Below are 14,381 nucleotides of genomic sequence, written 5' to 3'. Positions count from 1 at the left end.
CTGGCTTCCCACCCGCAGACACAGCCAATTGTATCTGTAGGGACGTCCAATCAAGCCGAAGGTAACACAGGGATTCAAACCGGCGAGCCCCGTGTTGCTAGGCAACAGAATATGCTACGCCACCCAAAAATAAAATATATATATTATACAGCAAGAGCCCAACACTGGAAAACACTTGGACTGTGGGCTTATCTAATGCACAAACCAAAGTCTTGTGTTAGCCAACCATAGTTTCATCATTCAGCTAGATAAGAAAGATTCTGAAAATAAAGCAAATACTAAGGATGAACCAAATTAAAACATCTTTCTGCACACACGCACGCAGTGATGGAAAAAGGAACGCAACATTTGCTCGAATTTTTTTTTTTTAAAAAGAAGAGTTTTAGGTTGTGCACTTTTACAGAAAGCTGTCATTTTAAACCCATTGACCAGCAATAGAGCTTGTGCAGTGTGTGTTCCGTGACGCCTTCCGTGTCAACAGAAGCGAGGGAGAGGGCCACTGGCATCTTGCAGGCAGCCATGTCATGTGTCAGAGTTGCCGGACACTATGGAGTAAGCTGCTCCACTGTTTTCTTCAGCAGACTGGCAGGACGGAAGACCATCCAAGATCTGGTCACCCTCGAGTGATCGCACTAGAGCAGCACCAAACCATCAGACTGGTCCATCTGGGAGGGGGGCGGGGTCGTTTCAGCTGCACTGCTGCTGAAACTGCCAATGGACACAACGCCAGCATCCGTGACAGGACAGCGAGGAACAGGCTCCGTGCTGCTGGCCTCAGAGCAAAACTGCCTGACCGAGGCCCTCTGCTCACCCCTCCTAGACGTCACACCTGACTGCATTGGGACAGACAGAGGTTGCCATGAGGTCACCAGCAATGGCGTCAGGTCCTCTTCACAGAAGTTTCAGTATTATTTGCTTAATGAAGTTGGAAAATGTCAGTTTAACAACAAATGTTGCATTTCTTTTTTTTTCCATCAGTGTACACGTGCGCGCACACATACAATAAACACATGCACTCATGGATAGTATCATAATTATCAGTCTGGGATTTTGACACCATCACGATATCGGCAGATTAAATATCGTAGCCGAATTTGAGGACCCACTGAAGGTACCCATTCAGAATGACTTCAGTCAGGCCAAACCACACACTGGCCTTTGCACAGAGACTAAATGTAGAGTACATAAAGGAGCAGGGAAGATGCAATCAACTAATCAATCCTGACAGAAAACAGGAGGCTTCATTAGTAAAGTAATGACAGAGAGAGCACAACACGGCGTAATATAACACAGGAGGACAGAATAGCCTACTTAAAGCAGAGACTCGAAATGGGGCATGCCAATGTATGAGGAAACAAGTATGAGACAGGGAAAAAAAACAAGCCGAAACTCTGTATGGGTGTGTATGTGTGCGTGCATGCCTCTTTTATGAAAGTTTTGCAATTCCCTCTGAGTAGGCATATGCCGTCTTTTAGTCATGAGGTTATTGCTGAAAAAAAAGCTTTTTTTTTTTTACTAATTGTTAACTTTCAAACAAACAGGAAAGGTAAATGTTAATGAAACGGTTAGTAATTTCTTGCAATTAGATATCGGAATAAAGGAAATCACATCACATTGAGAAGACAGATGTTTAGAAGTGGTCATAAGTGGAGGTTTCTAAAGGCATGTTGTAACCACTCATAAGCTCTGGAGTGGATTTTCCCAATTACCGATCCATGGGGTAAACCCTCATCCACAGATTGTTGGGGGGGGGGGGGGGTAAGGACTGCTAGAATATATAAGCGCCAATCTTATTCATTCATCCATTATCCAAACCGCTTATCCTACTCTCAGGTCGTGGGGATGCTGGAGCCTATCCCAGCAGTCATTGGGCGGCAGGCGGGGAGACACCCTGGACAGGCCGCCAGGCCATCACACACATTCAGGGACAATTTAGTATGGCCGATTCACCTGACCTACGTGTCTTTGGACTGTGGGAGGAAACCCACGCAGACGCAGGGAGAACATGCAAACTCCACACAGAGGACGACCCGGGATGACCCCCAAGGTTGGACTACCCCGGGGCTCGAACCCAGGCCCTTCTTGCTGTGAGGCAACCGTGCCATTCCAATCTTATATGATTTTAAAACAGTTTGGTAATGCTCAATGGAAATGCACCTAAAAAACAACAACAGTTAAGTCAACACTAAAGTGACCTGTGATTTTTTTTTTTTATAAGTTAGTTTCAGAACTTCAGCTAACAGGCCTGGGAAACCACAGTAAACCACTTCCAACATGTGCAGAATCGAGATAAAATGGAGTTTGTACAAGTCAAAGAATGAAAGGTGTGTTTCAAGTACACAGCGGCAGTGTCGAGTACCTACCCTTGCGTCGTCCCCTTGGAAATTCACCTACGGTTTGCGAGTCAGTTCGCTCTAAACCGACACCCTTTGCTCTTATTATTTTAGGACTCTGACCTGATTGATGAAAGAAGACTTGGCTCATTATGAAATCTTTAAACAATCACAGCAACTCAACCGTATCATCAAACCTGCTCTGCCATGCAAAGCCAAAGACAGATCCTGCGTCACGCACACCTGGCGCCAATCGCCTCTTTCCTACACACCAATACAGACAGCGCCGCGAGGACAGAAGCGGTCCTAAATCCAGCAACATCCTTCATGCATCCCTGGCCCCCCACGCAAAGACAGACATCACAGCGGCATGCAGAACAAACTGTCTACGGAAGCGCTTGAGAATACACTGAGGAAGCAAGTCAGGCCTGCATGCAAGGCACGCCCAAATCTGCAAAACAGGCTATGAAGTGCAACTGGATGGGCACATGGTTCTTTCTGTGGTGCTGACAAGAGGTGGAAACCCACTGTGGCACAAACCAACACCGAGAAAACTGCAGAGCAATCTCGCATCACAGCGAAGAGTGAACGCCCGGTGCCGTCCTTGACCACAGATGTCGCGGCCTTCATAAAGCCTCAGAAAAACAGCAGCACACAGATGAACAAGCAAAAAGCAGTGCTGAAAATGCATACAGAAATGCTGCACAGCTCGTGGTAAAGATAAATCAGTGGAGAACACAAAGGGATCATTCCTTAAAAGATGAATCACTGGGAAAAGATTCCGTCGTGAAATCAGATTAGGCCGAGATGCTCCTTTTGAGACACGGCTTAAATTTGCATCACATTTTCTTCCCACTGCACTTATCACCTTATAGCAATAACCAAGCAGTCATCCGAAAGCATTGGCTACCCTCGGCGGTCAGTGATGTCACCTGAAACATTTGCTTTCCCTCCGCTCAACTGAAAATTGTGTCACGCTTACTAGCTAAAGTCGACAAGCAGATTAAAAGATGCACGCTCGGAGCGTTACGATACTTCAAACTGAATAAGCAACATGAGCTTCTGTATGCTGCTTTAAGAATTTTTTGTTACAAAAAAAAAAAATTAAAGCTGTTTATTTATCCTACTGAACACTGGCTCCCTGGCTTTGTGATCACCTATGTAATATTTGCTTTTCTTGCTGAGCTATTCGCTCTGTCCAGACTGTAATCCCACTTGCAATTAGGCCTCTTATCAAAGAGAGTATTCAAACAGAGGGGGCAGTGGGTATGTAGTGACCAAGCTAAGCTTCAGCAGTCCATGGCACAGGACCCAGTAGCCACCAAAGCAGCCCAAAGGGCCTCTCTGTCCTGGAACAAAAGTGCCTTTGACAAGGGGCTAACTGTGTTGAATGGGGGAGGATGTGGCCGGTACTAAACAAGATCAACAAGAGGGGGGCGGGGGGGGGATAGATTGTTTTTAAAGTGGTCAAGGGGAGGCCTTGAGGAGGAAGGTGGTGGTATTTAGGGCACTGGTTACATGAATTGAACTGGAAGAGACCAATAACGGCAGCTGAGTGTCAACGCAGGGATGAAAACTGGGTATTGGCGGCGGCCACTGAGCAAACACAAGCACATAAACAAATCCACGCAAACACACACCAGCCCTACAGCAAAAACGATGTAACTCTATGTTCATACCCAACACACATCTATTTCCCCCCCCTCACCTTTACGGTCAGGTTTGAGGTTCCGGTCCACAGGTGGGGGCTGACAGTCACTGATGAGCATGGGCCTGCGAGGAGGGGTCTTGGGACTGGAGCGGAAGCCCATGTGGGCAGGTGGGGGGACCTGCTTTCCCAGGGAGGAGAACTCCACGGTGCCTGGAGTCATTGGCACATAGTTGGGCTCCTGCATGGGCTCTGACAGGCTGCCTGAGTGATGATGCGATGGGGAGTTGGCACTCATTGGCACATAGTTCTGGTCAACCTCCTCAGTGGACTGGCTACCAACAGGCAACATGCCTTTGTTTTTCTGGTGGGGAAAACAGACGCACAGGCACAAAATTCAAGATGCTGCAGCTTCACTCAATCTCAATTTAAAGGCACTTGCGACAAAATGCATACTGACTCCAACGCATTTATAAGCTTGCCCCTCCGGTGAACCAGAAAAACAAAATACAAAAACAAATCGACAACACTCACAAAATAGCTGTTAAAGCTTTCGTTGAAGTCAAAAGAGCAGCTTTTGTCAGAGGGAAATGACCTGGGGATGTCATAGCAGTCCTGGGATCCAAAATCTGCAAAGCACAAGTAAAATTGTCTTAATTTTCCACAACAATCTGCACATCTTCTGTCTCAGTATTTAATGAGCCAACAAAGATACAATTAAGCAGAGAGACGATGAAATGAATAAGCAGTTCTTTGCAGAGGCAACCCTTTCACACAGAGGAAGCCATGGTGCAAACAAGAGGGAAGGGAAAAGAATCCGACGCTAAAGCCAAATCAGATTGCCATGATAAAGCTGTGAGGGGGGGGGACTCACACAAGGAATGAAAAATGTCTGACTAAATCTGCTGGTATGAGACGTCACTCCTCTGCAAGCCGTGAAGGCTTGAGAACTGAGAGTTTTGCATGGTTTAAATACAGTCCCGGCACTTCACAGCACAGCTTAATCTCTTAAAATGGCCAACTGTGTATTAGTTCCTTACAGTTTATTCCCATTTATGTTTCCGGTAAGCCTTTGGATGCACTCCTCATTCCTTATTAGGGTAAAAAGCAGGGTTCAATTCCGCTAATGTTAAATTTAGAAAAGTCCAACCTGTGATATTTACCTAATGTCTTTGTGCGAAAAGGCTGCTTGGAAAGCTTCCATAAGAGCTAAGTGCAGGTTATGACTGACTGCTGAGATTATGTTTCATTTTAATATTGCCATCCTCCATGTGGCTGTACTACTGTAATTAACCATAATGCATTACAGCATAGTGGCGCTGTCTTAAAGGCCCATTCCTTTGTAAAATAGATGCTGCAGTATCTGGGTGGTTACGCTAGGGCCATTCAGTGCAGACTGTAGGTTTATTTCAGTGACTAAAATATCAAACTTTGGGTTTGAAATATTTTTGAAATTTACAGTCAAATTTTCTACAAAAACAACAAAACAATAATTAGGGGGAGAGAAAAAAAGAAAAGCATATCTATGCCCTCCTATAAATGGGTAAAGGCTCGTTCATTCGGCTCAATAATGATGCAAGGGCTTTTTTTACATCATGAATTTCGACATATTAGATTATTTCTTTTGCCCCACCTTTCAAAGTTCAGCCCAGCTTGGATCTATCCATGGTCTCAGGTAAGGCTATGGGCTGGTGTCTGATGCAACTACTGGCTGACTGGTTTCAATACGCCATCAGTCTAGTTGAGTAGACACAACCGGTGTCTCTGTGTGATACCTTGCGATCTACTCGCCAAGGAAGTAAGTTTACAAAAATTTTCGAAAGAGAACATTTACATCATATGTGTGTATCTTTCACTGTGAAACACTGAGCTGTTTGTGTTTAAGCCAGATACTCAGCCCCTACGCAAACGCCCATTCCCAGAGGGATGTCCTCTGAATTTCTCTCACTGCTGCTTGGGGATCAGTATGTACATGAAGTTGACACACGATACCACTCCTTAAACAAACTCGGGAAGTAAAAAATGTTTACTTCCAGTGTTTGACTTGTTAAAAATCTGTTAACCGAAAGAGTTTTATGAAAAAATAGGCTATCTGTACTTCTTGAGACCACGGTTAGATACTAAGGAGTTGACGATTAAAATTCTTTTCGGTGGAAAGACGTGAAACGTATTGATTCATTTCACATCTAAGGGGTTTCCACATCCATTTTTGAATGAATTTTAAGGGCGCGCATCCCCATGGCTATGTGGAGTACTGCGACAACACGCGTTACCATTGACGATAAGAAACATGACGCGTCTCGTGTGTATTTCAGAAGTGGAGACAACTGAAAGCCTCAGAAGGAGCCGAAGGCAGTGCACGACTGGCGGGTTTCCTCATTCCTGAGTACTCGGCCTGACCAACACAACGGTAGCAGTGCGGTGGACAGCCGCGGTGTGCATCAATTGCAGATTGTAGCTCAAAGTCACTGGAGAGGGCTTTGACAATGTGTAATACAATATATGGCCACAGGGTGGTGCAAAGAGGGGGAGAAGAAGAAGGAGGAAAGAAAGCCACCTTATTTTGTCATTGTATTGTTACAATGAATGTGTTCTCTGCATTTAACCCATCCTATTGTGTAGGAGCAGTGGGCGCCCGGGGACCAACTTTACACTGCCTTGCTCGGTGGCACAGACAGGAGTAATAATACTAACATGCATCCTCCATTTCACTCCTTTCAGGGCTGTGGGGATTACCCGCCCCTCTTTTCCCAAATCGTAACACCTGGTATGTCATGTTTTGCCAAGGCCAATCGACGGTGAGATTCCCACGTTCATCCTGGTTTTACACCTTACTGAGAAGGTCTTTGTACAGTGTACTCTATAAGAATAAGGACTTAAGAATGTCTCAAGATGGATACCAGCCACAAAACTGTCTGCATTGCTGCCGGAGTTTAGCTACTATCTTGTACTACCTGAGTTACGTAAATTTGTATCATGCATGACCGAAAAAAAAGTCAACATTGTTCGACTAAAATAAGTCTAAATGTCCTAAATTAACGTGTCATCATCCATTGTGGACCCCTACACCGTTCAGTGTGTTGAATAGCCGTCATTGGATCATTGTAATTTGGGCAGCATAGGATTCTGTTTAACAAAACAACAAAAATATTAAGTGTCATGCACTTAATTGTCATAATCCATCCATTATCTAAACTGCTTATCCTGCTCTCAGGGTCACGGGGATGCTGGAGCCTATCCCAGCAGTCATTGGGCGGCAAGCAGGGAGACACCCTGGACAGGCCGCCAGGCCATCAAAGGGCTAATTGTCATAATATGTGTGCAATATTAAGTTCTACTGAGCATTTTCAAGTTGGAGTGGGAAAAGTATAGTTGGAAATTGGCAAGGCAACAGACGGAGGGAAAAAAATCTCCAATCTGATATCGCTGATAAGTCCTGTTACTTATTTTTTAAATATGTAATTAAGCTCAGAAGAAAGAGCTTTGTGTTTCCAAGACTAGCTAATACATCAACTTTAAGGAGGCTATAAAGGGTCAAAGACAAAAGAGAGACAGACCTCGGAAACATCCTGACGCCATTAAACCTGACCATCTTACACTATAAAATGTCAGTGCAAGGCGCGTGCAAAACACTAGCCAAATGTTCTTTGGGATTTGGGATAATTATAGTTAGTAGTTATATCCTCTCAAAGCAGGGAAAAAGGACAAAGTCTGCTGAAGGGCATTTTGAATAGGGTAAGAATAAGAAATGATGGTCATAAAACGTGACCTGCTGCAAGATGAACTCCAAACAGTTTAAATCTACAGTAAAGATTAAGCACTTTCTATGACAAGTACCTTTCCGGAGGCGTGAGGAGTCCATTGAACCAATAGTGTTGCTGCGTAGTGCTTTACTCCCAGCACTGGTGGGAACACAGTAGTTCCCATCAGTCTCGGAGGCTGAGCGGGGCACACAATAGCTGTCTGTGGGTGAGCGCTCAGCTGGAGGCGGTGGGGGTCCTGAGGTGGAGCTGAGTGAAGGCTTAGGCGGTCTAGGAGGAGGCACTACATCTCCCACACCCTCTGAGCCCACCGCTCCTGCTGAGGAAGGCAATGTGCGAGGCACCTGGTATGTGGAGTTGGCACCGGGAGTAGGCGGGATGTCGTAGCTGACCGAGAGGTTGCGCATCTGCGTCTCCATGGAGGGCTTCCTAGACGGTGTGTTGAAAACGTATAGGTCCGAGGCATCCCCATTGTCTGGATGGGCAGAAGGAGAGGAGGCTGACTTCGGAAGCAGCACAGTGTCCTGAGAGTAACTGCGAGGGAGGTGGTAGAAGCCGCTGTCAGCTGAGAGGGATGCACCACGTGACGGCGGCGAGTCATAAATGGAAGAAGCGGAGGCGGGGGCTGGATGTTGGGGGAAGAAGCCATTGTGTGAGGTGTGTTTGGCTGAGGAGGTCGAGGATGTTGGTGTGCGGTGGGAAGGGAGGTTATCATTCAGGTCCGTCTCTGAAGAGGTAGACTTGGAACACTCAGCGTGGGCTCTGAGAGGAAGACAGAAATACACAGCACACAATTAAATATCTAAAGTATACAGGCTATTCTGGAAACTGCTACACAAACACTGGTGAAAAACTCTGCAGGGCCTCGTTTGCAACACATTGTTAGTCATATCTGGAGATTCAGCCGTGGCCAATTTCAGATTTAGCATCCTCGTATTAAGATGACGAAATAACCTCTAAAAAGTCTGGAAATTAAACATTAGGTCATTCAGCTGGAAACGGCTTAGTGTGCAATGAATGAACAGTGAACAAAAAAAGCACAATTAAGCAAATTATCTAGTCTGATGCACAAGGCAGATTTAGGGCATGTTAATCAAATAATTTCAAACACCTATTTGACCGGTAGGAGATGCACAGCAGATTGTATGTCAGTATGGCATGCCTGCTCAAGTATGCATGTAACTGTGCATAATTTGCAATAATGTGCACATGCAATGTGAGTGGCATCGTCCATGTGTGTTAACTTGCTGTCTGTTCATACATGTGTACACTTCACACAATCAGGAAACTCCAGCTCGGATGCTGGCCACTCACAGACTAGCCTGTGGAGGAAGAGTCTTGCTCTCACACTCCTCCAGGAGCAAGTACTCCTGGTCTCCCTCCACTGGAGAGGGAGGCTGCACTGAGCTACGGACCGCATCAGAAAGACACAGAGAGAGACAGAGGGAGGAGAGCAGCAGCCAAGATGTAATGCAGAAATCAAAAACCAAAGAGAAGAATAACTGAAAGAGGAAAAGGTATGCAGAAACTTAAGAATAATACAGCGGTCAAGCACATTGAAAAGATCACTCACTCACACACCTCACACATGTACACACCTGTTGGGTTCGGGCTTCTTGCTCTCACAGTGTACTAGCCACAAGTAGTCCTGGGGCTCCTCAATGCTGGACTGGGAATCCAGATGGCGCACACTAACCGGGTGATATGGAGGGGGCACAGCGGTCAACATGGTTGCTGCTGGGCCAACCACACTGCCCAATGCCGGGTGAGGCGGGGTATCCACCACTGAGCCTCCTATGGCCGACTGGTGAGTAGCCTTTGCTGCATCTGGAGGGTGCGGTAGAGAGGGATAAGAGTTATTTCATGTTAATTTAAATAGGTTACCCTGGGCTACACCCAAATCTTTTAACATACCAAAAGGACCAAATCAGTTCTATTTTCCCTACTAAACAACTTGGGTGGACAGACAAAAGTGCTTCTGACAATGTTCAATGATATAGATGTGTATAGGCATACATTTGTACACACACGGAGCCCAGCTTCCAAAATAGGTATTGAACATTCAATAGGAAGTGGAAAAATGCAAACTAATAGAAAAAAAAAGTCGTTCATTGCAAGATGAGCCCCGTCTTATGTTAGTGAATATTGTTGCCATTTACGTGAAAACGACAGTAATATTGTATTTACATATGCTGGTTATGACTTATCTACAACAACAAAAAATCCAACACATTCACATACTCGCACGTGCACCTCCAAACCCAGGTTTATGTGTCGTGTAAACTGTGCGATCTTTCAAGGAGGGCAACTCGTGCATAATTCACCGGTTTGGGTTGTTATCCCTTATTGTGTTTGCCTTTGGAAATCTAAACACTCGACTCTTTCAGACGGCATTTCCTCCAGTGACTCTGCCACTCACAGTGCGAGTCTGGGATGCTCTTCAAATCCCTCTATGCCTGCTGATTACTGTGCTGCAGGGAGAGCCGAGACGGGAGGTGCGTGCTGCAATATATCTGCTTTCTCCCCTTTCTGTCGATCTCTCGCTCTTCCCCTCCCACTCTCTTCCGCAACATTCTTTTATCTCTCTCGTTTAGGCCAGTCTATTTCTGCACCTTTTTTAAGTCCATATTCCCCTTCACTGTGTTATCGGCTGCTCCTCTCACGTCCTCCTCCTCGCTTCCTCCTCCCCGTTTGTTTGGTGAATTTCTAGGTGCTTATTCACCCAGGCAGTGGGAAAATCCCCTCTGTTCATATTTATGTTCCGAGCTCCGACACCGTTTCTCTTTCCTTTAGCCCCAGCCCCTCCAACTACTCTGCTCTCTCCCAGATAACGGCCTCGGCCGCGAAGCACTCCATCTTCGCCTGAAGAGAGTGGGAGGTGGGTCTCAGATGAGAGAAGATATCGTGTAAAAGACAGCTAAGGCCAATCTTTTGCAATCTGGAAGGATGTTTGTCTGTGAGGACCCAGTCCGTCTCCCCCCCCCCCCGTAATCAAACTATTTGTGTGTACATAACGGTTTTATCAAGCAGATCCAAGAACTCTGCTGTGGAAGGTGCCATGAATATTGTTATACAAGTCCCCCTTCAACACTAGGTGCAGAGAGAGAGAGAGAGAGAGAGAGAGAGAGAGAGAGAGAGAGAGAGACAGAACTGAAACTGAGTCAGGAGAGTGAAGAAATGCTGACCTTGGAGTTAGATAAGCAATGCCTCAGCTGCCACATTTAAATAAAACAACAGAAGAAAAAGCTTCTCCCGGCAATTTTAGTTGCTTGAATGGGCACAGCACTCGGGAGCTTTAATGCAATTTTTCTGACCAGTTCTGATCGGATCGACGAAGCAGTCTCCACACAGTCTGGTCGAAGAGAGGGAGAACAAGTCGAGGGTTAAGGCTGAAGAGCTACTATCACACAAACCAACCTTTCTGGTTTGGTTGCTATCAGGATCAGAGGAAAAGAGGAAAAAACAGTCAGAGAAAAAAAGGCCGGAGAGAGCGAGCTAGAGAGAGAGAGCATACAACTGAGAGAATGGGAACCAGATAAAGGGAAAGAGAGAGTGGCAGTGGGACCGAGGGGCACACAATGGTTTGATTATTCGGTACTGGGAACAGGGGTAACGTGAGCCTATCTCAACACATGGATCATTAGCCCTGGGCTGAGAACTGAACTGAACAGGGGCCTCTTGGAACATACAACTGGTTCAGCCATCTCCATAGGAGAAAGAGGGCAAATCATTCATGTGTGTTGGCCATATTACTATAAACTGTGTAGACCTGCATTTTCCACTCTCCTTTGTTGTCTTGTTTTTACAGCTTTCATTGTGTTTAGAGATTAACACATTTTTTTATCGCTGCAGTAATTGGATTTGTTTAATTTCTACAATGCTGCACTTAGTTAGCCTCGTGCATCCAGCCTAGATCTCTTGCTAGGAGATACACCTGTCTGGAAAGGGTCCACTGAGAACCACTTGTGTTCTGAGGCTGTAAGCCACACCAATCTGTGAACTATCGGGAGCAGTTTAGATGATGCCGACGATAAGCTGCACCGAATTTTTTAAAATAACAACTGCTCCGGCGTCCGGGTGGCGCGGTGGTCAATCCCGTTGCCTACCGACGCGGGGATCGCCGGTTGGAGTCCCCATGTTACCTCCGGCTTGGTCAGGTGTCCCTACAGACACAGTTGGCTGTGTCTATGGGTGGGAAGCCGGATGTGGGTATGTGTCCTGGGTCGCTGCGCTAGCGCCTCCTCTGGTCGGGTGGGGCGCCTGTTCAGGGAGGGAGGGGGAACTGAGGGGAATAGCGTGACCCTCCTACATGCTACATCCCCCTGGCAAAACGCCTCACTGTCAGGTGAAAAGAAGTGGCTGGTGACTCCACGTGTATCGGAGGAGGCATGTGGTAGTCTGCAGCCCTCCCCGGATCGGCAGACGGGGTGGAGCAGTGACCGGGACGGCTCGGAAGAGTGGGGTAATTGGCCAAATACAATTGGGGACAACCCCCCCCCCCAAAAAAACAAAACTGCTGGCTAAGAGAGGTTAGTGTCGATGCTGCTATAGAATCAGTTTAATCAAAGACATTTACAAAGATGGCAAGAATCGTGTACACACGATAACTAGCTACAAGGACCGACCTGCAGTGGTGTTTACTTTGGAAGTGTGGCACTGCGGTTCTGCATCGTGGGGTTTGACTGACTGATCCAGTCGCCTACAAAGCAATTTTTAGAGCTTCAACGATCTACTGGCCAGTGACCAGAATTGGCCGATTTTCAGCTTGATTGGTCACGACCGGTGACCGGTCAGTCTCAGATAGATCCGATTCTGTGCCGGTTGACGTACGATGGTTCATGTCACGCACACAGTGGCAAAGACAGCAATGTCACAGCCACACACACAGATGTCGTCGAAAGTCGTCATTTACTTTAGGGAAAATAAAAAATGTTAGAGAAAGTGGGATATACTGCAATTCATTTTCAGTTGGATTCTTGTTTGCACAGAAAAGCTCTGTCCAGTAACCTGGAGCACTTTTTTTACTTTGAGATTTGTTGAGAGAAGATCCTGTAACCTGGTGCAGTTTTGGGGAAAACGTACAAGTTATTTAAGAGTCAATGTTTTATAATGAACATACAATTGAAAATTTTATTAAAGAAGTTACAAAAATGTTTGTGCATGTTGTCAATTATAGTTCTTAGAAAGAAGAAATAAATCAGAATCGCCAGGTCAGGCTTTTAAAAATGTCAGGAATTGGAATCAGTCAAGAAAATTGCCATTGTTGCATCTCTAGCAATTTTGGTGCCCACCGACTGACAACGCCACTAACACAAACAAATGGCTATTGAGCCTTGCCAGACCACAATCATCCATCCATCCATTATCCGAACCACTTATCCTGCTCTCAGGGTCACGGGGATGCTGGAGTCATTGCACAGCAGGCATGGTGACACCCTGGACAAGCCGCCAGGCCATCACAGGGCCCCCACACACCACACATTCACACCTAGGGACAATTTAGTAATGCCAATTCACCTGACCTACATTTTGGACTGTGGGAGGAAACCGGATCACCCGGAGGAAACCCACACAGACACGGGGAGAACATGCAAACTCCACACAGAGGACGACCCGGGACGACCCCAAAGGTTGGATGACCCCGGGGCTCGAACCCAGGACCTGCTGTGAGGCGACCGTGCTAACCACTGCACCACCGTGCCGCCCAGACCACAATCAGCGAAGTGATACTTGTGGGCTGGCTTTGTGAGGCCAGTTTGAAGTTTGTAATTTCTTTAAACTTGCAAAGTATCCCCTAAACACTTGGATACTTGGTAATTGCAATGGTGTTTGACCGCTCCAAATCTCAGACATCCATCCAACAGGAAACGCCACTGCTGATGTGCCTTCCCCACCTCAAGAAAGAAATCGGTTTAACCTAAATTTTAACGATTGATGTTGCACCATCTATTGGTCAAGTTCAACAAGTATGATCCGTCATATCTGCTTGCTGCAACAGCTTTGCCTCTTCTTCAATCTCGCCACTGCCTGCCTTATGCTTCTGCATTTGTTTGCTATGGTGAAGATGTAAAACGCTCTGCACAATTTTTTTTCCAAGATCAAAATGAACAATTACAAAAGCGTTGTGGTTTGAATATTTATGCAATACCCATTTTGTTTTAAATATACCAGCAATAGAGTATCAAAAGGATGTTTGGTTTCTTCTTCAGCATTTTAGCTTTTAGAAAATAACTGCATTGGGGTCATATTGGTTGAGTTATAATAATAATATCTATCATTCATATCTAGACACTTAAAAGCACTTCACATTGAAGGCAGTAATTCACTTCAGCCACCATCAACGTGTAGCTTCCACCTGGGTGATGCACGGCAGCCATTTTGCATCCAGAACGCTCACCACACATCAGCTTGAGGTGGAGAGGGAGGAATCATTGGGGGGATGATTAGGTGGCCAGATGGAGAGAGCCAGGTTGGGAATTTTGCCAGGACACCGGGGAGCCCCCTACTCTTGGCGCTAAGTGCCATGTGATCTTTAATGACCACAGTGAGTCAGGACGGCATCTCCTACAGCACAGTGTCCCCGTCACTGCACTGGGGCATTGGGATTTGATATTTGTTGTTTTTATTAGGACCAGGGGG

At 46.1% G+C, this 14,381-nt stretch overlaps 1 protein-coding gene across 3 annotated transcripts in view; it reads right to left on the bottom strand.

Moving 5' to 3' along the window:
* The window catches only part of gab1 (GRB2-associated binding protein 1), a 66,545-nt gene that overhangs the window by 6,159 nt on the left and 46,005 nt on the right, over nt 1–14,381 (bottom strand). For 2 of the 3 annotated variants that reach the window (XM_056279518.1, XM_056279520.1), the window contains 5 exons: nt 9,341–9,569; nt 7,819–8,504; nt 4,516–4,610; nt 4,042–4,345; nt 2,364–2,456 (listed from right to left, as the gene is read on the bottom strand). In XM_056279518.1, the coding sequence (XP_056135493.1) occupies nt 2,364–2,456; nt 4,042–4,345; nt 4,516–4,610; nt 7,819–8,504; nt 9,341–9,569 (1,407 nt within the window). The remainder of the gene's footprint in view (nt 1–2,363; nt 2,457–4,041; nt 4,346–4,515; nt 4,611–7,818; nt 8,505–9,340; nt 9,570–14,381) is intronic. The other variant, XM_056279519.1, reaches the window with a different exon arrangement.

This window comes from Lampris incognitus, chromosome 5 (assembly GCF_029633865.1).
Source record: "Lampris incognitus isolate fLamInc1 chromosome 5, fLamInc1.hap2, whole genome shotgun sequence".
Taxonomy (NCBI): domain Eukaryota; kingdom Metazoa; phylum Chordata; class Actinopteri; order Lampriformes; family Lampridae; genus Lampris; species Lampris incognitus.
The sequence above is the reverse complement of the archived record's forward strand: the minus strand, read 5'-3'. Positions and strand labels throughout refer to the sequence as shown.